The sequence below is a fragment of the Quercus robur genome, chromosome 7, assembly GCF_932294415.1.
Source record: "Quercus robur chromosome 7, dhQueRobu3.1, whole genome shotgun sequence".
Classification (NCBI taxonomy): domain Eukaryota; kingdom Viridiplantae; phylum Streptophyta; class Magnoliopsida; order Fagales; family Fagaceae; genus Quercus; species Quercus robur.
Window position 1 is genome coordinate 28,689,635 of NC_065540.1, and position 23,814 is coordinate 28,713,448.

The window sequence follows — 23,814 nt, forward strand, 5'->3', positions numbered from 1 at the left end:
TTTACTCATGTAGCTTGATCAATTCAAGCCAAGGTGAAGATTTGTTAACGTGGGCCTGTGTGACTTAAATTGCCAAGCCTAGCCACATTAGTGATAAAATACAATTTGAAGAAGGAAACCCACACTAGCCGACTTAACATATATCTATATATGTTGTTATGTGCACCAATAAGTAGTATTCCAAAAACCTACAGCAGCCACGTAAAGAATAGAAAGGTAGCCACTAGTCTTGTGTCTTTGTGAGAAAGTGCTAGGGTGTATTTGGATTTTAGGTTTCTTGAGAGTGTTCATGTGCACTATTATATCTACCTATTTTTTATAGCAAAATTTTTCTCTATTGCCACTCATGGATGTAGGCAATTTGCCCAACCATGTGAATACTAGTGTTCTTATTATGTGTTGTTGTTATTAATTTCTAGTTTTACTGTTAATCTGTTATTGATTTGAGTTAAGGGGTGATACTTGCACAACGCTCTTCAATAAAGTTTTTTTATTCATTAAAAAATTAGAATATTTGAAAAAATTAAAATAATAAATAAATTTCATGGAGTTTTAAAAATATCAAGTTTAAATAAAAGATTTCTAAAAAAGAGTTCATTCAATTTACCTTACTATATAAGTCTTCCATATGGGAGGAAGATAAGAGAGTTGAGGTTGAATTATTTTTTGTTGTAAACATTGTGAGGTTCTCTTGAAAGAGTGAGAGATTCTCTAGTTAATTAGTGATCGGTATCCATAGTTAAATGAGTATTTAACTACGAGTTATTTTAGAATTACGACTAATTTCAAACCCATTTTCACAACTATTCTATATAGTAGATTGTCACTTTTAATGAACCCACCACTTTTTTTTTCTACCACTCACAATTAGCTTCAAATAATTGTGAAATTTTGTGTAAAATTGGTTGTAATCCTAGAATTTTTTCATCTAAGTAAATCATTAGAGAGTTGAGTAAACCCTTCCCCTCAAGTAAGCTATTCATTAAAGGCTATTTTGAATAGAATGGTGTAGGGCGCAAGAATTCAGATAAAGTACTTGTGCCACATGTCGTATCCATGGCCGAGAAACCCATTATCATGCCGAGGAGGCCACACGTTTGAACAGTAAGGCTGCGTCAATGGCACATTGCTAGAAGAGGTCCTGCTATTGAGAAAAAGCTTCGGAAAGGGAGTTAGCCTTGACATGACTGGAGGGATGGTGATTGCCCCCACATTCAATGCATCCCACCAAATCTCCTGACTACATTTATGTGGAGAAGACCCTTAAATAGTGTTGTCTTGGCCGCCGCAACTCACAAGGGGTTTGGGAAGGTGTCTGATGGGACAAGCACTCGAGTGGTTGACTGGACAATCAACAAATGGAGGGCTAAGATCGCCTGAAGGGAGCTATATAATGTGAGAGACCCTCCAAAGGGCAGGGGGACACAAAATCTGTAGAGAAAACACTATAGTATTAAGAAAAGTAACTGTAATCAAAACTAAGAGAAATATATTCAAGAACTACTCTCCTCAGACATTATCGAGGAAGAATTTTTGTGCACCACATTTGTCTATTTATTGTTTTTCTTTGCTCTCTTACCATCCTTAGCCCATTAAGGGCGTCGTCCACTTCGTTGAAAACTAGCTTTTTAGCCCACTCTCTACAAATTTATTGTATTGGGCTCTTTGGGCTTTACTCCATTCATCTTTTGGACCTAAGAGCTAAAGTCCGCCCTTATAATTGGCGCCGTGTGTGAGGAAGCTTGAGCTTCAGTGAGTTCGATGTCCAACCATGGCAGGATCAGGGCAAGATCGGGAGGAGTCTATTAGTTCCCAACATTAGGATCAGTTCTTCAACCTTGAACGGAAAAGGGATCGTGAGGCTAGTGTGCACACCACGCATACTAGCAAGAGCCAGTCTCGAGGGGGGAGTCACATTTCCCACGAGGAGTATACCAGAAGCTTGCAGCTGGAGATTGACCGTCTTCACAGGAGGCTGCACCACGAGCAACAAAGAAGGACTCCCTTAAATTCTAACCCTTCCTCTAAGGATGAGCAGGATGGTAGCTACAAGCCCCAGTCTAAGACTCCTTCCAGTGAGTCTTTTTCATACGATGAAGACAATCACTATGAGTGGAGGAGTAAGAGTCTGCCACACAAAGGTCTAGACAATGACACTATGACCAGGGCAGTTAATTAGATCTCCAAATCACCGTTTACGCGTAGAATTGAAAGGGGAAAACTTCCCTAGCATTTTACTCAGCCAACTTTCACCATGTATAATGGAAGAACGAATCCCATGGAGCATGTAAGCCACTTCAACCAGAGAATGGCTATGCACTCCAAGAGCGAGGCCCTAGTGTGTAAGGTGTTCCCATCCAGCTTGGGGCCTGTGGCAATAACATGGTTTGACGGCCTAAAGGAAGGCTCTATCAACTCCTTTAAAGAACTTACTCGGGAGTTCGGAGCCCATTTTATGACTTTCAGCAAGGTTCCTCGACCTTTGAACTCTTTGCTGTCCAGGGCAATGCGGGAGGGGGAGACCTTGAAAACGTACTCCAACAAGTACTTGGAGATTTTCAATGAAATAGATGGGGACTTTGATGAAATGGATATAAGAACCTTCAAGATCGGCCTGCCAACCGAGCATGATCTGAGAAAGTCTTTGATCAGGAAACCGGTCAAGAGTGTGCATAGGCTCATGGATCGCATTGATTAGTATAAGTGGGTCGAGGAGGACCAGCAACAAGGAAAGGGGAAGGCTAAAGTGGTCTCTCAAGACAAAAGGGATCTCAAGTCGAACAGGTACAATAACAGCCGACCTTGGAGAGATTTTGTGAGGCACTCTAGATCAAATACTACTCAGGTAGTCAGTACTGTGTTCTGAGAAACAGTACACCAAATCCTAAAAAAAAAAAAAAAAATCAAGAACGAACCATACTTTCAATGGCCAAACAGGGGGAGATCCCATAAAGCGCAACGAAAGTTTTCATTGCTAGTACCTCCAAGAACGAAGGCACACTACCGAGGATTGTAAGACTTTGTGGACCAACTTAGAGCAATTAGTTAAGGTGGGAAAGTTGAAGCAATTCCTACATCAGCCCAACAAACAAGGCAGTCAGGCAAGATCAGGGGCTCAGAGGGACGCTTTCACAAAGGTCGCCTTTGGGTACAATCAGTGTCATCCTGCCTGCCCCAGGAAGGACTGGTTCTCAACCATCCAGGATGATGTTTATGGCTCAGCAACCTGCCGATGGCTCATCCCCTAATCCGAAGAGGAGTAGAGTGGAGGTTCAACCAGCATTAAGCTTTTCTTACAAAGACAAAGTGGGGACCTTGCAGCCACACGATGATACCCTAGTAGTTACCCTCAGGATTGAAGGGTATGATGTGAAGAAGGTGCTGGCAGATCAAGGCAGCGGTGCAAAGATCATGTACCCTGACCTATTTAAGGGACTGAAGCTGAGGTCCGAGGACCTGACACGCTACGATTCCCCTCTAATAGGGTTTGACGGTAAGATCATCTTTCCAAAAGGCCAAATCTGACTACTTGTTCAAACAGGGACAGAGGTTGTGGAAGTGAACTTCATCGTAGTAGACACCTATTCCCCCTACACTGCCATTGTGGCAAGGCCTTTGCTTCACGCCATGGGAGTTGTACCTTTCACCCTGCACCTAAAGGTGAAATATCCGTCTAGAGGACAGGTTAAAGAACTGGTGGGGAGCCAATCCATGGCCAGGCAATGTATGGTGGCCACAATTAAACATCAGACCGGGGGAGAGTCCTCGGCATCCGCGACGAGGGACTTAAAGCAATCAAAGGTGCCGGAGTTTTCTACGGGGACAATGGCAAAAGGGGCTAAGTGTAAGCAACTGGAAAGAGTTGTTATTGGCAACAACGACCAGAAATTCTTCTAGGCTGGAGTTTAGCTACCTCCTTAGAAGAAGGAAGAGCTGATAGATTTTCTCAGAAAAAATATCGATGTATTTGCATGGAACGCTTACGAGGCCCCTAGGGTAGATCTGGACTTCATTTTTCACCATTTAAACATCAATCCCTCTATCCCTCTCCAAAAGGCAGCAACCTCGGCGCTCATCCAAAGAACATTTTGACGCTATTAGGGAAGAAGTGCTCAATCTTAAGCGGGCTGGGGCCATAAAGGAGGTGTTTTACCCAAAGTGGTTGGCCAACACGATGGTGGTGAAGAAGAAAAGTGGGAAATGACGGGTGTGTGTGGACTTCATGGATTTAAATAAGGCTTACCCAAAGGATCCTCTATCCCTGCCTCTGATAGATCAGTTGGTGGATACAACCGCAAGTCATCTTCGGATGAACTTCTTGGATGCTTTTCAGGGATATCACCAGATACCCTTAACTCTGGGTTATTAGGAGAAGACTTCCTTCGTTATGCCCACTGGGAATTATCATTACAAAGTGATGCCCTTTGGGCTGAAAAACGCGGGATCTACTTATCAGAGGATAATGACCAGGGTATTCGAACCACAACTGGACAAGAGCATTGAAGTCTACATAGATGATATGGTGGTAAAAAGTAAGGTGGGGTCCGAGCACATAAATGATCTCGGAAATATTTTCAAGATACTAAGGAGACACAAACTGCGCCTCAACGCCACTAAATGTTCTTTTGGAATGGGCTCTGGCAAGTTTCTAGGATATATGGTGACCCACCGCGAAATTGAAGTTAACCCAAATCAGATTAGGGAAATCCACAACTTGCAGCCTCCTCGGAATCCCAAAGAGGTCCAAAAATTAACAGGAATGATTGCCGCTTTAAATCGATTCATTTCTCGGTTAGCAGACAGGTGTAGGCCCTTGTTCCAGTTGCTGCATAAGTGGAAGGGATTCGAATGGACAGAGGAGTGTTCCTCGGCCTTCCAGCAATTGAAAGAATATCTTTCTCAGCCACCTATTATGTCCAAACCCGAGGAGGATGAGGTTTTATTCACTTACATTGCTATAGCCTCACATGCGTTGAGTTTGGTGCTGGTGCGATATAAGAATGGGGTGCAGAGGCTAGTTTATTACGTGAGCAAATCATTACATGAGGCAAAGGTTCGCTATTTACCACTAGAGAAGGCCATCCTAGCAGTAGTGCATGCTACTCGGAAGCTCCCGCATTACTTTCAGGCTCATATTGTTATGGTTCTAACCCAACTCCCTCTCCGATCACTGCTTCGAAAAGCTGACTACATGGGGAGGGTTGCAAAATGGGCAACAATCCTAGGAGCCTTTGATATTAAATACATGCCTCGCACCTCTATAAAGGGTCAGGTCCTCGCCAATTTAACGGCTGAGTTTGCTGAGCCTTCATTCAAAGAAAACGGTGGGGGCCGAGCATGGATGGAAAATCAGTTAGGTTGATCTCCTTACAGGAACCTATACCTTAAAAGGTGTATGTTGATGGCGTGGCAAACCAAAGGGGATCAGGAGTGGGGCTAATTGTGGTATCTCCTAAAATGATTATCATTGAGAAATCCTTAAGATTGGGCTTCTTGGCTACAAATAATGAAGCTGAGTACGAGACTTTATTGGTAGGAATGGCCATGGTTCAGAAAATGGGAGAAAGAACAGTAGAGATGTTCTCAGATTCGAGGTTAGTCATAGGCCAAGTAAAGGGAGAACTAGAGGGCAGGGATATGATAATGTAGGAGTATCTGAACTAGGCTAGGCACTTGTAGTCAAGATTTGACTCTTTTTCCTTACACCAAATCCCTAGAAGCAAAAACACACATGTTGATTCCCTTGCCACTCTTGCAACCTCCTCGGCGCAGAGCCTACCTCGGGTTATCTTGGTCGAGGATCTATACAACCCTGCCGAGGCAAAGAGGGAGAAGGTCCAGATTCATCAACTAAGGGTGGGGCCTAGTTGAATGGATCCTATTGTCCTATTCCTTAAGGATGATATCTTGCCCAAGGAGAAGGGGGAGGTTGACAAGGTGTGGAGAAAGGCTCCTTGATTTTGGCTGTCCGATGACTAAAAACTATACAAGCGCTCTTTCTCAAGGCCGTATTTGCTATGCATCCACCCCGAAGCAGTGGAGCTACTCCTGGAAGAGTTGCACGAAGAAATTTGTGGGAGCCATACAGGTGACAAATCCTTATCTCACTGGACCCTTACTCAGGGATATTAGTGGCCCAATATGCAAAGAAAGGCGCAAAAGTACGTGAAGAAGTATGACCAATGTCAGAGATTTGCTCCTAACATCCATCATCCCGGGCGCGTTCTTAACCCTCTATCTAGCCCATGGCCTTTTACTTAGTGGGGCTTGGACATTGTGGGGCCTTTCCCCAAAGCTAGGAATGGCAACGGGTCGGGTTCGGGCCAAGTTTTTTTATACCCGAACCCGACCAGCAAGCCTATACCCGTAACCCAAACCCGACCCGTTTAATAAACGGGTTTTTTTGTTAGATCCAAACCTGCCCCGTCAGAGCTTGCAGGGCCCGCAGGCCCTTGCCCAAAATCACAAACAAAGAAATCGATACAAACCCCAAATCACAAATTATCACAGAATAACATTTTCTTGGCATCCAAACGGATGCCAAGATCTAACAAACCAATCTATACAAAAAAATTCAACAAATCCCAAAAATTTTGCAAATCTAAAAATCCCACCAACAAAACACAAAAAAAAAACCCAACAAATTTGGCTCATAAAAAGAAAACCCAAACCCAAATTTTACTCACAAGACTTATTATTTGGTTTGTTTTTGTGTAGGCTTGGTTGTGCTAGGTTAGCTGGCTTGGTGTCTTTAGCTACTGTCGGTGGAGATGGAGGTTATGGTTGTGATGGTGATGGTGAGGTCCACGATGGGACTTAAGGAAGGTTGGGACTCTTCTAAGAATCGGAGAAGATGACTCGATTAAGATCAGACGGTGGAGAGCAATGAACACTAAGTCGACTCGAGCAAGTGGTGAACGGATCAACCACCATAGATTCCAAAATCAGCATTGTTCTTGGTTGCTTGAGGGAGGGCTTGCGTGGGGCTCGATCGCTTGAGTTGAGATTGAGAGTGAGAGTGGAAACTGGAAACTGAGTAAGGTTGAGGCATGAGTGGCAAAGAGGGGTAGCTGCTTACTACAAAGAGTGAGGGTAGAATGAGAGAAGACTGAAACTTAGGGTTAGATATAGGGTAATATATATAGTTAGGTTTTTTGGTAATTTTAGCTAAACTAAGCAGGTCGGGTCGAGTCGAGTCGGGTCTAGGTTCAGGCTAGGCTTTTTCCAAAACCCGGACCTGCTTTAGATTTTTTTTTTTAAACTCAAACCCGACCCTATTCTTTATCAGGATGGGTAAAATCCGACCCATTAAGGTCGGACCGGGCCGAGTACCCGCAAGTCGAGCAGAAATTGCCATCCCTACCCAAAGCAACAGAAAACAGGAGATGGCTTTTGGTCGGCACTAATTATTTTACCAAATGGGTTAAAGCTGAGACACTAGGAAACATCAGGGACGTGGATGCCAAAAGGTTTGTATGGAAGAACATTGTCACTTAGTTTAGGATCCCTCATACCCTCATCTCAGACAACGGACTTCAGTTTAATAGCAAGGCTTTCAGAAGGTACTATTGTGATATGGGTATTCCACTCTAGTCTACCCCCAGGGGAATGGACAGGCCGAGGCTATCAATAAGGTTATAGTGAACGGAGTCAAGAAGCAGTTGGATAATATGCAAAGGGCAAATGGGTGGACAAGCTTCCACATGTCCTCTGGACATATTGGACCATCTCTCGTAGGTCGACGGGGGAAACCCCCTTTTCAATGACCTATAGGGCCGAGGCTGTGATTCCTCTGGAGATTGGATTCCTAATGTTGAGGACTAGCTTATTCACTCCAGACAGTAATGATAACCTACTAGAAAAGAGCCTGGACCTATTGAGGAGTGAAGAAAAAATGACATGGTTCAATTAGCATATTATCAGCAAAAACTCAAACAAAGGTATGACTCCGGTGTGAAGTTAAGACCGTTGAACCAAGGGGACTTAGTATTGAGGAAGGTGGTGGGCACTTCGAAAAACTCAGCATGGGGGAAGTTAGGGCCCAATTGGGAAAGACCATACCATATCACCTCGGTAGCAGGCGTATGAGCATACTTCCTAGAAGATCTAGATGAAAAAGTCGTGTCGCGACCTTAGAATATAAATAACCTGTGAAGGTACTATTATTAATGAAAGGCAACTCTGCCATGTTTTTATTTATGACATTATGTGTTGTGTCTATTGCTTGTTTGAATATTAAACAGAATCTTAGTTATGCCTGGCTCCTTGGACCACATACCTTGGGTAAATTAGTATTCTTGGTTATCTCTCTAAGTATTAAACATAACCTTGGTTATGCCTAACTCCTCGTACCACATGCCTTGGGTAAATTAACACTCTTCATTATTTCTCATATCACATGCCTTGGGTAAATTAACACTCTCCATTATTTCTCTAAGTATTAAACAGAACCTTGATTATGTCTGGCTCCTCGAACTACGTGCCTTAGGTAAATTAATACTTCACATTATTTTTAAGTGTTAAACAGAACCTTGGCCATGCTTGGCTCCTCAGACCACATGCTTTGGGTAAATTAACACTCTCCATTATTTCTCTAAATATTAAACAGAACCTTAATTATGCCTGGCTCCTCGGATCATATGTCTTGGGTAAATTAATACTCCACATTACTTCTAAGTATTAAACAGAACATTAGCCATGCCTGGCTCCTCGGACCACATGCCTTGAGTAAATTAATACTTCACATTACTTCTCTAAGTATTAAACAAGAACCTTGGTTATGCTTGGCTCCTCGGACCACATGCCTTGGGTAAAGTAATACTTCCCATTATTTCTCTAAGTGTTATGTTTCTCTTAAAGAACTTAGACCCCCCCTGTTGATTGCACAGTTTTCAATACTAGCGCATAACCATTTTTCTCACTGTTTATTCGCGTCTAATACATTTGAATTAGCAACAAATCATTATTGTTATCTTTTGTTAAAGTCTAGGTATTCACCTTAAAGGCATCATCAATCTCAAGTCTCATTAGAGGGCAAAACGATAACTACACCAACCGTAAATAAATATTGCAAGGAAATAAAGATCCATAAAGCAAAAATTGATATCTTTTCATTGAACAAAAGAGGGGTACACTATACATAATGGCAAACCACCACAATAGAAGGAAAGGTACAAAAAACGGGGGAGTAGAGTAAAAAAAAAAGGATCCTAAAACTACGCCTTGGCTCGGGGAGGGTCATCTTTAGGATCAGCTGCCTTGGACCTGGGATCAGCTGCCTTAGACTTGGGCTCAGCATCCTTGGCCTTAGAAACGGCATTCTTGATCGTGAGAGCAGCCTCTGTACTCTTGGCCTCTGGTAGGGGCTTGACCACTTTGCCCTTGCCCTTGTCCTCAGGCCGAGGACCATCCTAGCTAGCCCCCTTGCCCTTGGCCGCCTCAACCTCCTAGCCTTGGTCACCAGCCTTACCAGGTGTAGACACCCCATTTTACAACTTGTATTTAACCAACCGGTAGATCTTCAGATTTGTGATACAGAACAAATCCTGATGCTCTAACGATCATAATGGTATGTCATAGGTTTTGATCAGACCACCTGATCAAAAGTTATCATACAAACAATTTTCAATGATCATGACTCATCTACACGATGGGCCTAATCACGTCCTATTCTAAATACTTAATTTTGATTGGTTCTCACAAGAATTAATTTAAAATTAATCAAGTGTGATTTTTGATTGGATTTCATTTTATTTCATTTTTTTTTTAAAGAAAATAATAAAAAAAATGTTTTTCTTTATGGCATCTTATCTGCTCTTTTGAAAAAATTCCGGAGATATGATCCATGAAAAATTCAAAAAAAAAAAAAAAAAAATTCTCAAAAAACGTCATTATCTTCAGCTGTAACTTGAATCACATTTTTGGTCAGAAAAACGTTGAAATTTGGATTTCTCTATTTCTATAAAAGTTGTAGAGAATTAAATTTCCTTTCAAAAAACATCAATCCCGAATCAATTGGAATTTTGAGCAGCAAGTTATGGCCAAAATACGAAACAGGTGCAGAAGACAACATAAATTCAGCATTATCTTCAATTTTCTCTCAAAATTCCAAATGAGTTCAACGTCAAATCTGTTCAAGCCTATCTAATAGACTTATCCTTTCCCTTTGCTTCAGAAGAAATATTTTTGAAAAATAAATTGGGTAAAGAAACAGATACAGCCTATGAAAAAATTCAAAAATGCTCAAAATACGTTACTATTTTCAGCAGCAATTTGAAAACACATTTTTGGCATGGATAACGTTGAAATTTGGCTTTCTCTATTTCTGAAGAAGTTGTAGATAATTGAATTTACTTTCAAAAAACACCCATCTTGAATCAATTGGAATTTTGAGCGGAAAATTGGAGCCAAAATACGAAGCAGGTGCAGCATCATTTCAAAATTTGAATGGGGATCAGCACCAAATCCGTCCCCAGCTCATTTAAACAGGTTATCTCCTCCCTTAGCTGCAGAAGAAAGCTAATAACTTAGCTTTAAAGCTAAGCCATCCCTTCCCCTACAAATAGAGAAGACCTCTTCCATTCTCTGGACCCCGAATTCCCTCTAGGGAGCTAGTGAGAAAGCAGAAAAGAAAAGCTGTTAAGCAACCATTGTTCTTACTTTGGTTGTAGTTTAGTAATTCCTTGCTTTCTCCCTAGCCCTTTAACTGATCACTTCCCCCCTTTTAATTTATGCTTGTAAGTAGTTAATTGTGTTTTTTTAATTCTTTATACATGCTAGAATAAATGCTTACAAATCATTATTCACTTCTTTTATGCTATGCTTGGATGAACATGCCTATATGTCTTATTGATTTTCTCTTACATGCTTAGATGAACATTTCTAGGTGATACACAATTTTCTCTTGAATGCTTAGATGAACACTTCTAGGCTAATACACAATTTTCTTTTGAATGCTTAGATGAGCACTTCTAGGCTAAGACACAACTTTCTCTTTAATACTTAGATGAACATGTCTAGGTAGTTGTTTTACTTTTTTTAAATGCTTGAACAAACATGTCAAAGTATTTTGATTTTGTCTAGATAAACATGTCTAGGGTTTTTCCTTTACTTCTCTTCATAATTGCTTGGATGATCAAATATGCTTAAAGGTTTTATTTTTATTTGTTTCTCTTTGCAATTATGTTGATGACAAATAACATGATAATTTTGTTTTTCCTTCACATGCTTAGATGAACATGTCTAGGCTAGGAATTCTTTATTTATATTGATCTCTTGGATGAACATGCCATTACCTTCATTTTTTTTAAATTATTATCTAACAAGTTTTATTTTTTATTTTTTATTTTTTTTGTTTCTCTTTATGTCAAATTCCCCTAACACGTATTTATTTACAATTCCTGCAAATCACATGTTTATATGACATATTCTTTGTATTTGTTTGACATGACATGATATTGGCCACCTTAACCTAGGAGACCGGTTTTACCGGGCGAGATGGGTGCTTAATCCCTTCCCATCTCGTAAATTAGCCTCCAAACCAAGATCAAGGGTTCTAGACAATTTTTTTGTATATACAATTTTACCCTTTTTAGAATGTAACTAGGAAATAAAGCAATGTAATTTACTTTTCTTAGATTGTACCTAGGACAAAAAGCATTGTAAATTTTTGTTACAAAATTCGATGTAAATTGTCATATACATTAATACAACAGAAGTATTTTTCATTAAAGGTTTTCTTGTTTTTCCTTTTTAAATTAAATAAGTGGCGACTCCATGTAAAACCCTCAATCTAGGGGGGAGCACATTTTTTACACCAGGCCCTTTGGAGACTTCAAAAGGAGGAAGAAAGGCCTAGGTGGTGGAGGGTTGTTCAGAGGAGGGTAGGGCAAGAGCAGCGGAAGGAGGGAGCACAGTTGGAACTTCACGGATGTCCTAGGGGTAGAAGATGTTCTCAACACTCCTCCATTCAGAGGCAGCAAGGACTCTTGCCCGGTTGAGCGCCTCTGCCCACACTTCTTTGTAGTAGTCCCTACAAACCTCCGCCAGCTCCTCTGCCAACCGGATCTCAGTTTCTTGCACCCCATAGTCATAGAATGCCTGCTCCAAAGCCTCTGCAGCTTCCTTAGCCGTCCAAGCAGCTTCCTTGGCTCTCTGCAGCTTTGCTTTCAGCTCTAGGACCTGCTATTTTGCTGTGGCCAGCTCTATCTCAGTGTGATAGAGCTTTTTGCGTTGATCCTCAACCTAGTCCTAGCATTTTGCAAACTGGCCTTAGCACTCTTCTGCGCCCTCTCCTCTACTGTCAGCTTCACCGTGAGCTCCTTGTTCTTTTGTTCAATAGCATCCAGGGCCTTGTTGGTCTCAGCGTGAAGGTTAGCCTCAACCCTAGCCTCATTCCTGGCATCCTTGACCCACTCCTCGACCACAAAAACCTCTTGGATAGCCTGCACATAAACAATAGAAGAATACATTAAAAAAAATAAAAATAAAAATAAAATAAAAAAAGAAGAAGAAGAAAGGAAAACACTCTCAGTGAAGCGTGCCAAGGAACTTACTAGGGCTAGATCCCTCTTCAAGGACAGGAAGAGGTCTGGCTGCCTCAGGTGCTTCAAAGCATCCATATCTTTAGGCAACAAGAGAGGACACTCCAGAGCCTCAACCACGTAATGGGCGTGGCCTCTCTTGAACTCCCTAATGGAGGAGCTCTAGGGTACCGCTGCCCTATCCAACTCCAACCGAGGATTCCAAGTTGGATGGCAAACGTCGACCAAGTGGTCAGCCTCCTTACTCTCCACCAAGGAGGCCCGCCCTTTGTCTTCGGCCATTTTCTGCTGCTTGGGCTCCTTTTGGGGGGACCACCTCCCCCTCCTCGGCTATCTCCTTCCTCTTCCTTTTCAAGTTGGGGATAGGGAGCAGGCTAACTGTAGGAAAAGAGGAGAGGGGGAGAGCAAGCAGAGGTTGGGACCCTAAGGTGCCATTATTCCTCTCCACGAGGAGCTCCTTCAGGCCTTTTTTCCTGTTCAATATCATTTCCTCTTCGTCCTCCGAGCTGTTGTCTATGCGAGCGATGACAAGACCAGGGGTGCGAACACCTGAAAATCTTTCAAGCTCGTCTTTTGAGACTGAGACTTGAACCACCAATTCTCCTGGCTCCTCTCCCTCTTCTTCGAGGCAGAATTGGTCTATCTCGGCCTCAAGTGACAGGCACGAGGAGGCTGTCTCTTCCCTTGGAGCCGCTACCTCACGAGGGGAACAGTGGAAGGGCAGCTCAACTGGCGGGAGATCTTCTCGGGCTAGAAAACCGGGCACTGAGATGTCTATCCGAGCTAGCCGAGGATCGCCTACTCTTATCGTGTGGCCCACGTCCTAGAACTTATCTGACAAGGGCTCGAAGTCGAGGATGAGGTAGACAACTCACAATTTCCTGTCTTCACTCACAAACACTTTAGACTTCAGCACCTTGTTAAGGCCCGCGACGTTGACGAGGTTGAGGCTAGGAGCTACGTGTCTTTTATCTACAAAAACATCTGAGAAGCAAAACCACGGTCAGGACAACGAAGCCATCCATCAAAAGTAAACAGAATACTAAAGAAAGAAGAAAGTGATGAAATCACAAAGCTAATGCCCATGTTCAAAAAAAAAAGGAGACCTAAACCTAAGGTACCCCACCTGGCTCTTCCTCCCAGACTGGGCAGTGAAGACCGTCATGCCATTCGCCCAAGGCTATCAGGAATTCATCCTTCATACCCTTATTGGATTTGGAGAGGCACGAAATGAGCCTAACAACCGAGGATCTAGACTTAAGATAATGCCCTGCGTCTCCAAGCAGGTGGCACTCGTACATTCAAACGACGTCGTGCCAGGTGAGGTTTAGGCCCATATGCTTGTTGAGAGCATACACACTACCCAGAATCCTAAAGAGGTTAGGCGCACACTGGTGGGGGCACAACCTATGGGCGATTAAGTAATCTCTGGTTACTCTATCCATGGGAAGTGTCAACCCCCCTTCTATGAAGGCGATCATGGGAATGACCACCTTCCCCTTATTCCTATGGGTAAGCACCTGATCCAGAGTATAGTACCGCAGGGATACTCCCTGGGGAATGTGGTACTTAGCCCTAAATCCCTCCATACCGGTGGGAGAGTCTACGAGGTGAGCAAATCTACCCATCTAAGCAAGCTAAGGTGAAGTAAAAGAAATTTTTAAGGAAAGGAAATAGAGAACAAAAGGCCGAGGAGATTGGCTAAGGAGAAAGAAACCTAAAGGTGAAAGAACTTACGAGAATAAGCACAAGAACTGCCTCCGGGACTTCTTAAAGGTTTGAAAACTTTTTCTTTGAAAGATCTGGAAGACTTAGAAATTTGGAAAGTCTTGAAGGTTTGAGAGTTTAGGAAGTCTAGAGAGCTCAAAGATTTGTAAAGTAGGGAAAATGACTCCCCCAGGCGCCTTATATAGAGGGTGGAACTGGGTGGGAGTTATCCCACCCAAAATTTGAGGAAAAATGCGAGCCATAGGATCTCCATCTCACTGTAGGATGTGGGAACAGAGTGCCGCCTGGAGCATTTAATGAGACGTTGCAGACTTCGAAGCGCCAGAACAGTTGCGAGACACGCGAAATGGCACTTTCACGTGTGGAAGTCAAAGAAACGTGTGTAATTAGGATGCCAAAGTCAAAACCCCATTTTTCTCCTCAAAAAAAAAAAAAAAAGGTTTTGAGGGGCTATTATTGTAACGGCCCCATCCCAACTGTGTAGATATTGTCCACTTTGGGGTCTATACCCCTCATGGTTTTGTTCTTCCCCAGGTTGCGCTGGAGAAAAGGCCTCTACACATTGAAGGGAGGTCATTCCTTATAAACACATTTTCAAGTGCTTCCCTAGGCGATGTGGGATTCCATGAATTGCAAGACCCCCCTTTTTGGGTCACTACAATCCACCCCCCTTACGGGCACACGCGTCCTCGCATGTGGGGCCCACACTTCCGACTAGGGCATGGCTCTGATACCATCTGTAACGGCCCCATCTCAACTGTGTAGATATTGTCCACTTTGGGGTCTATACCCCTCATGGTTTTGTTCTTCCCCAGGTTGCGCTGGAGAAAAGGCCTCTACACATTGAAGGGAGGTCATTCCTTATAAACACATTCTCAAGTGCTTCCCTAAGCGATGTGGGATTCCATGAATTGCAAGACCCCCCTTTTTGGGTCACTACAATTATAGGGCACAAGAATTCAAATAAAGTACATGTGCCACGTGTCATATCCATGGCCTAGAAGCTCATTATCGTGCCAAGGAGGCCACACACTCGAATAGTAAGGCTGCGTTAGTGGCACACTACCAGAGGAGGTCCTGATGTTGAGAAAAAATTTCGAAGAGGGGGTTAGCTCTGACATGACTAGAGGGATGGTGGTTGCCCCCACATTCAATACATCCCACCAAACTTCCTAGCTACATTTACGTGGAGAAGACCCCTGAACAGTACTGCTTTAGCCGCCGCAACTCACAAGGGGTTTGGAAAGGTGTCTGATGAGACAAGCACTCGAGTGACGGACTGAACAATCAACAAATGGAAGGCTAAGATCACCTGAAGGGAGCTATATAATGTGAGAGACCCTCCAAATGGCAGGGGGATACAAAATCTATAGAGAAAATACTGTAGTATTAAGAAAAGTAATTGTAATCATTTTAAGATAAATATATTCAAGAACTACTCTTCTCGAACATTGCCGAGGAAGAATTTATGTGCATCACATTTGTCTATTTATTGTTATTCCTTAATCTCTTACCATCCTTAGCCCATTAAGGGCGTCGTCCACTTCGTTGAAGCCTAGCTTTTTAGCCCACTCTGTATAAATTTATTGTATTGGGCTCTTTGGGTTTTAATCCATTCATCTTTTGGACCTAAGAGCTAAAGTTCGCCCTTACAAATGGAGTAGAGAATAGTAAAATAGAATTTGCTAGAAATTAACTGCAATTTTTTACTAACTATATTCTACTCCCCTCTATTTTATTCCCGTTTTATATTTCTTCTTTATAACTATTAATAGAATTTTGTATTTTATTTCCATCATTCTTCTTGTGTCAACCTTTATTCACTCATCTGATTCTATAATTGCAAATGAGGGGTCTGTTTAGGATCTGCTTATTTTGCTGAAACTGAAAATTTTTTGCTAAAAGTACTATAAATAAAAGTAAAAATTAGCTGAAATAGTACAGTAGGACTCAAGAATAGTACCAAAAAGTGCAGTAGGGTCCATGACTAATAGTAAAAATAAGTTGAACAGTAAAAAATTTGCAAGAGAACAAACGGCCCATGCTTTCTAGCCTAAGTTTGCCTTTTTTTTCTTTTTTTTGGTTTTCTTATTTACCGAAACGGAAAGGAAACTTTTGGAGGAAAACTTTTTCTTAGTTCGAAAAAGGAATGGATGGAGAGAAGAGTTTAGAAAACGAATTTGGACCAGTTAGTACTCCGGACTCTGGAGTCTGGACCTAGTATGTTCGTTCCTGTTTAACAACTTGGGAATCCCACAAATGAAAATGGTTGAGCATATATGCATGAAATAGACACCTTTGGCTCTTTGAAAAAGGTTATAGAAGAAAGAATGTGTCGAAATAAAGTAGCTTATCGATTGCTTGCGAAAAAAAGTTGGCACCATTATCGGTGATTCGGTAGTACTTATCAGGGAATTATTTCAGGAATACACATGAAATGGATGGTTTGGGAGGGGAAGGGAAGGGAAGGGTGACCTTTATGTACAAGCCCTCATTCTCGTAGGAACAAAAGTGAACCCAAACACCCAAAAACAGATCCTCAATAATTAAAATTTTTTGGATACTAAAAGTTATGTTTGGTTTGTGCTTCATGCTTCACCATTGTCTATAACATCAACATTCAAACTGAGTTCTCCATTTTGCTACCCTTTTTGGTCAAAGCGACATGCACCTGAGAGCACTAGCTACTAGAATGTACGTACAATTTCCACACCCTAACCCTGCTACCCACTAAACTAATCGGCCGGCCTATCACTTTTTCCTTTTTTTTTTAATGAGCTTAACGGTATCACTTTAATAGTTGGATTACAAGAGTTGCGTTAACTATTAGAGACTAGAGATATGTCAATTTTCAAGAATATAGAAAAATAAAATAAAGTAGAAAACACAAATAAACTTGAACAAAAATCATTTACAAATACAATTATTAGATTATAAAACCGTTCTGCTTGCAAACACAGCTTCTTCTTTTTTTAAGACCTATTATTCTAATGGCATCTCTTGGTGTGAGTATGTTCCAAACATTTTGATTTTTATTGTGAGTTACACATTGATTTGGAATGAGCCCCTTCTTGTATTTATAAGTCATTATAAACCTCTGTTTATATCTAAATATATGAGGTCTAGTGTGAACTTGAGCTATATTTATATCACACATGCACGCCCCACCCAATCTCATGCATGTAATTGTTAGTGTTTGTTGGAGATTAGCTTCCTTAATAAGGTAACTCATTATTTTATTATTATCTGACCAACTCAGTGACTTATTTAACACACTATCATAAAACCTATTCTTTAGGTTTTAATTTATTGCTCTCTCTCTCTCTCTCTCTCTCTGAACTATAGCACTATCATTTTCTTCTCCTGAAAGTGTTCTTCCTCCCTCATAATTTTATAGCACTGTGAGATTATTCCTAAACTCTTCTTTAGGCCGTATATAAAGACATGAATAGAAAAGAATGGAGAAAGAAAGAAATGGAATACCTTTTTTTAAAATTCTCAAATGAAAATATTGAAAAGAATATTCCTTAAAAATTCTTTTCTCTATATTCAATTCCCTCTAATCTCCTCTCTCAAATAAGAAAAATGATGAATTCGGTTTCAACCCAATGATTCCTCCTTTAGGGATGCATTTGACTTTCTAGGAAAAATTAGAATGGCCTTTTCTTTTCTTTCTTTTTTTAATAACAAACATATAACTCCTCTCTTATAAAATATGTAATTGATATGGGAAAGAGTAGTAGGTATTCTAACCTAATTCTAGCTATCGTCTCTATATGGTAGGCCCTAACTCATCCTTTTAAGGCCGAATCAAGCTTTTATAAGAACATGTTTTTTTTTATAAATCCTTGAATTTTATCGATAGCTAACAAGCATAACTTTGGATTAAAACGTTATAATTTGATACTTAAATCAAAAAGGGAAATTCTCAAAGTGGAAAAAATTTGAAGGAATATGGTCCACTTGAATTGCTTGCTTATAAGAGAAGACTAAAAGTCTAAAACAAATGAATTCATCATTTTTTTTTTTTTAAATGATGAAAGATGACATCAACAACGATGAAACTTTGCATCATCTAAATAACGCCATAACATAACACAAGAGTAGTAAACATCAATTCACACGAGTCCTACTAGGACTAAAAACAACTTCAATTCTAAGGATAACTTCATTATAAAGTTCTTAAAATCCCTATATCATTTCCTTTTCGAACGAGTGAATCATATTTTGTCATTTTATTAATTTTTAAACAAACAACAATAATATTATTTGGATATTCATTTAACTTATTGATGAAGTGGAAATATTTAATCCTCTCATTTAAAAATGAATGGATAAATTTTTTTAGAATTCCATAATTGAATATTATCCTAAGAACTTTAAAGAATCATAATACATCATTTTACATATCAAGAAAAACAAGTCATGCCAATATTATTATACATCAACTAAAGTAGTGAAGCTTAAGTCAATATGGGTTTACAACACATCTCCAGTAAAGTATACGCAATTTTCTCACCTAAAATATTGGAGAGTAAAAGTTATTTTTTCATTTTGCGTACTTACTTTTTCAAATACAATCTTTTAAAGACTTTCTATCTTTTTTATATCCCATTTAAATATTTATTTCTTATTTATTCTTTTTTAAAGATATTTTTGCTCATTCTTTCAAAAATACTTTTTCATTTTTTTTGTAACCAACCAAAATTATTTTGCTAATGGAACATTGACTCTTCGAACAAAGAGAACCACTATTCATGAGCAAAAAAAATTTCTCTATTTTAGAGAGATTTTTGGGCCTGCATTTTAAGGGTTTACTCTTTAAAATATAGAGAATTTTGGCTTTAGATTATCTATTAGAGATGCTGTTTGTTGCTAGTTCCACAATAGGCAATAGTTAGGCCAGGCCCCCAGTCGAACTATATTATCAAGTAAAAATTAAGTATTCATTAGAAAATGTTAAAAAATTATATAAAAAAACAGGAAAAAAAAATTATATATAATATATTTACCATTCAAGTTTGGGGTGGAGTGTCATTCCTCTAAACCTCAAGAGAGGGGAATGTAATTATCCTAAGCTAAATTCAATCTCATTTGTGATTTATCATATTTGTGTTTATTTGAACATCGACTTCATATATTTCAAGTAATTTAAGGATTTTATCATTACAAATTTTGGTGAAAAATGAAATAATTATACATTAAAGCTATCTTTATACAAGACATGCATAATCATGCATAAAGATAGCTCAATAATTAATATTTTATATTCATAAAAAATATTATAAATTTATGTAAGAATCTCTTTACAAAAGTTTAATCACAGTTAGCAAAAAATAACTGATAAATTTAGAATAAAAATACAAAATTTATCAAGCACCAAAACACTTAAAATAGAAAAGAAATCATAATTAATATTTTAAAATACACTTTATTTAAAAATTTTAAACAATGAATTTTAATTATGAAATACGATAGTTTTGCCCTTAAGCAAAGTGCAAGTTAGTACACAACATTTTTAATATTAATATAATAAATTTTGGTCAATTGGATGTTAAAGGAGAGAAGTGTTTTTTCCCTTCAAGTTTGGGGTGGAATGTAATTACCCCTTTAGCTTATTAAGGAAGAGGTCGGACCTTAGAGCAATGACAAATGCCCTCTGTTCAAGTAATATGTAGTTACAGATTTGAGCTTTGGAATTGTCTTTCCAAAAATTGACAATAGGTTGTCTACCAATTATCTCTTCTAGATCTCATGAAAGTTCTTTGCACTTGATACAACATTTTAACTTATTAAAGTGCCAAGAGTCTTGTAGTTTAACTAGTTGGCATCTCCTAATATTTTAGAAACATCCAAGGTTCAAATACTCTCTATCCTATTGTAATTATAGAATTTAAATTTTTTATTAAAAAAAAACCTTATTAAAGAAATAATTAATTACACTCCATTTGGGAGAAAGGAAAAGAACATAATGAAAAGAATCATTTTAGAATATTCCTTCTCCTTAAAATCTCAAATTTTCATTCCTCCAGAAATTAGGAGAAATAGGAAGGAATAGAATTGAGTTAAATAAACTTTTCAATAAAACTCCTAAACTTTTTTCAAACATTCAGTCATTTATTTTAAAATAGGGTTATAATAATAATATTGTTATAAAATGGTTCTACTACATTCCTTTTAGTTTACTCTCAAATAAAGTTACTTACTACACTCAATTCATTTTCATTCTTTTATTTTAAAACATCCAAACAGGATTACTTCATTCCATTCCATCACTTTCTTTTCCATTACATTCTATTACTTAAATATATTCCATTCATTTCTATTTCTTTATGATTTACTCATTTCATTCCTTTATAAACTCCTGAACGAAGTATAAGGAAAAATAGAAAGTAATTAGAAATATAACTTCTTTTTTTAAGAACTTAGAAATATAATTTGTTTTTTTAGAACAATTAGAAATATAACTTGAGTACATAGTTCACAAAAGAAAACATTGGGTTTAGCAGTTGCTGTAGGCAGGGGTTCATTGATCCAATCAAGTAGATGAGTGTGGGTCTAATAAGTACGTCCATATCTCATAATAATAATGAAGCCCAAGCGCCCTCTAAACATGGAAATATTCTGAAAGAATAACATTAAATTCGAGGGCACAGCCGTCATGATGAATGTTGAGAGGCATCTAACTAAATTAGCTAAAGGGGGAAAAGCTGGGTGGGAACAAAAGAACCCATTTTTTGTGGCTTTGGGTAGACGAGAATAACTAATTCTTGGCTTGAGAATATGACCTATTGGCTTTATTTTGAGTTAAGATTCTTAGATTCCTTATGGCCTATTCCAATGGAATCTATATAGAACTTTTTTTCTGCCCTCAACTTTTTTTTTTTTAATTTCACAAGGAATAGCATTCCGTGGTCATTTCTCACTTTCTAATGGAGCCACTGCCAACATGTGTGGTCAACAAGTCACAACCAATAAGCTTCTTAAGAGAGCTCTTGCTTATGATTTTTTTTTTTTTTTGGTAAACTGGAGCTCTTGCTTATGATTGACTAGTCCATAAATATGATTCTCATAAATGATGTGCTTCTCTTTTTGGGAGCTTCTTCAGGTCCTCTAAAGTAAATTTATATTAATAAAAAAAATCCATAAAAGGAAATGTAAGTACAAGAACAAAAACTTGTGCCTCTGCTCCAAAGAAGAGAATAAGTGAATAACATTTGGTGGTAACAGAAGTCAGATAACAATAGTTAAAAAGCATACTACTTGCTTATACTGCTCAAAAGTAATTTTTTTTTTTTTTTAAAAAGACACAGATTTGAAGGACGCAAGGGCATTTTGGCAACATCAGGGAAAGGTGAGTACTGAGTACTTTACATGTACTACTATTAGAAAGATCATTGGGTCCTCAAGAGACATGAAATGAAAGAGTTTTAGCACTATGTTTATTCTATTTTCGGTTGGTTCCACATTAAAACATCCCATTGATCACCAATCTCTCCAAACAAGAAGTCAAAAAATTTTAATCTCCCTTTCCATTATTGTACTAAATATTTATTGCACTCATATTGTTTGGGAGAGTTTTTTTTCATTGGTTTATTGGACTTAAAAAATGCAGTTATACCTTAAATAAGAAAAAATAATTAAAAAAAAAAAAAAAAATAGCTTTAATTAAGGAACATCTCATCTAATACTATTCTACTCATAATGGAAAATATTGTTTAACACTCACTGACGTATAATCTATACATACAAAACAATGTTCATACTTTCACAATTGGTGTGTACATTAACACGTGATATTATGGTAAATACAAAGTGTACGTTAATAAGTGTAGGATAATCAATGCCCTCTTCATAGTTCGTTGGCTTTCTTTCTCACACAGCCCTAAAACATGGTTTCATGTAACTTTTGACATCTCTCAATTACCAACTTGCCCTTGAACCTTATTTTCATGACAAATATTTTGTTTTCTTAATGGCTACTATTACAGTCATATACAACATCTTTGAAGCTCTGCCAATGTATACTATCCAATTCTGAACATAACACAATTAAATTTTAAATTTGTCATATTCCGTACGCTACCACACCATTATAATTTTTTTTTTTTTAAATCTAAAAATGCAATAAAATGGCAACCAATGAAATGCAATATTTATTGTGTGAACAATATTCATGAGAATCTCTGCCTAGGTGATGAGACATAGAGTTCATATACTGGGAGCAATTTAAAGCTGTATCTGGCACAGTACCAAATCCAGCCTCTTGTGCAATTTATTCCTATCCACATGCCAGCAAACTATTTAGGAATTTTTGCTTTAGCACTTCACCTAGAGTCTTTTATAGATTCTCTCCAACTGCATTAAATATACTGTTAAATCAGAATCAACGATCTTTCTAAGAAAGACCAGTTGGAGCTAATCTGAAGATATTGTTCAAGGAATAGGAATTTTTATCTTTCCCTTTCTTTTTTTCCTTTTTTCTTTTTTTTTTTTTTTCCCCTCTCTAATGAGCTCTTACAATTTCTGTGTTAATTAGCAATTGCTCATTTAAGTCATATCTGGGTGCTTGTTAAGTAGGTATCTGCATATCGGCTATCTCCTCATTCATGAATAAGTTTGTAAAATCTGTTTAGTATTTGATGGTGATTTAGCTGATCTGGTAGAAATAAGTTATATACGAATTTATTCCACATTAGCTGTTGATCATAGAGATATTATTCTTTGTTTTTTAAATAGGTCTAGTATAAATCCTGATTATCAACATAAAAGACCAGATCCTTCAATGCACTAAGACAGCATTAGAATAATGCACTTGCAGTTGACACATGCAAGGCATATGGAATGCAAATCAAGAAGAACAATACATATTTTTCACATTTTGCTCAAATGTTGCAGTTGACATAGCATTTTCTATGCAAGAAAAGTCTTTAAACTAGATGCTGAGACAAGTATGTTTATCATATGCATATATGAATGTATCCGAGCATGCAGACAGGATAGCATAACAAATTGTGAGGGAGTTTGAACTTTTAGATGTATAAGTAAATGTCTCTTTGTATGTATGTATATCTTCCACGCATTGTATGCACAAATTTATGTAAAAAAAAAAATGTAAAACTTAATAAGCTTGATCATTTATCTATTTGTACATTCTTCCAGTTAATTTAAACCTTTTACAAACACATACATGCCTAAGAAGCTTATATTAACAAGTGCAATACATACAGCAAGAAAAGTTCATAAATTCATACAAGAGAATCTCCTAGCCAAGGCAGGAGTCAAGGCCAAGGCAAGTGGTCCTCTTCAGGCCATGACTTGTCATAGTTATCATCAAATACAAGTATGGAAGCAAGTACAATTCTTCTTTTTATTTTTATTTTTACCGGGTCCCAGTTGCTTAGGATTCGTCAGTGCGGGACCGGATGTCTTATGCCAATTCAAGAATGAAAAAGTTTGGCCCCTCTTCCTTAAATATTATAATTTGCGGGCTGAATAAGTACCAAACTTACTGAAGGAGACAAAATGGAATGTATTCCTTATT

At 38.6% G+C, this 23,814-nt stretch overlaps 1 protein-coding gene across 1 annotated transcript; it reads left to right on the top strand.

The window, feature by feature from the left end:
* The first annotated feature begins 2,254 nt into the window (after positions 1–2,254).
* On the top strand, positions 2,255–2,698 carry LOC126691249 (uncharacterized). Its single transcript, XM_050386309.1, has one exon. The coding sequence runs from the start codon at positions 2,255–2,257 to the stop codon at positions 2,696–2,698; it is 444 nt and encodes a 147-aa protein (XP_050242266.1).
* The last annotated feature ends 21,116 nt before the right edge of the window (positions 2,699–23,814 follow it).

Excerpts from the sequence above, each read along its gene's own strand:
- LOC126691249 (XM_050386309.1), top strand. The coding sequence starts at position 2,255 with ATGTATAATGGAAGAACGAATCCCATGGAGCATGTAAGCCACTTCAAC.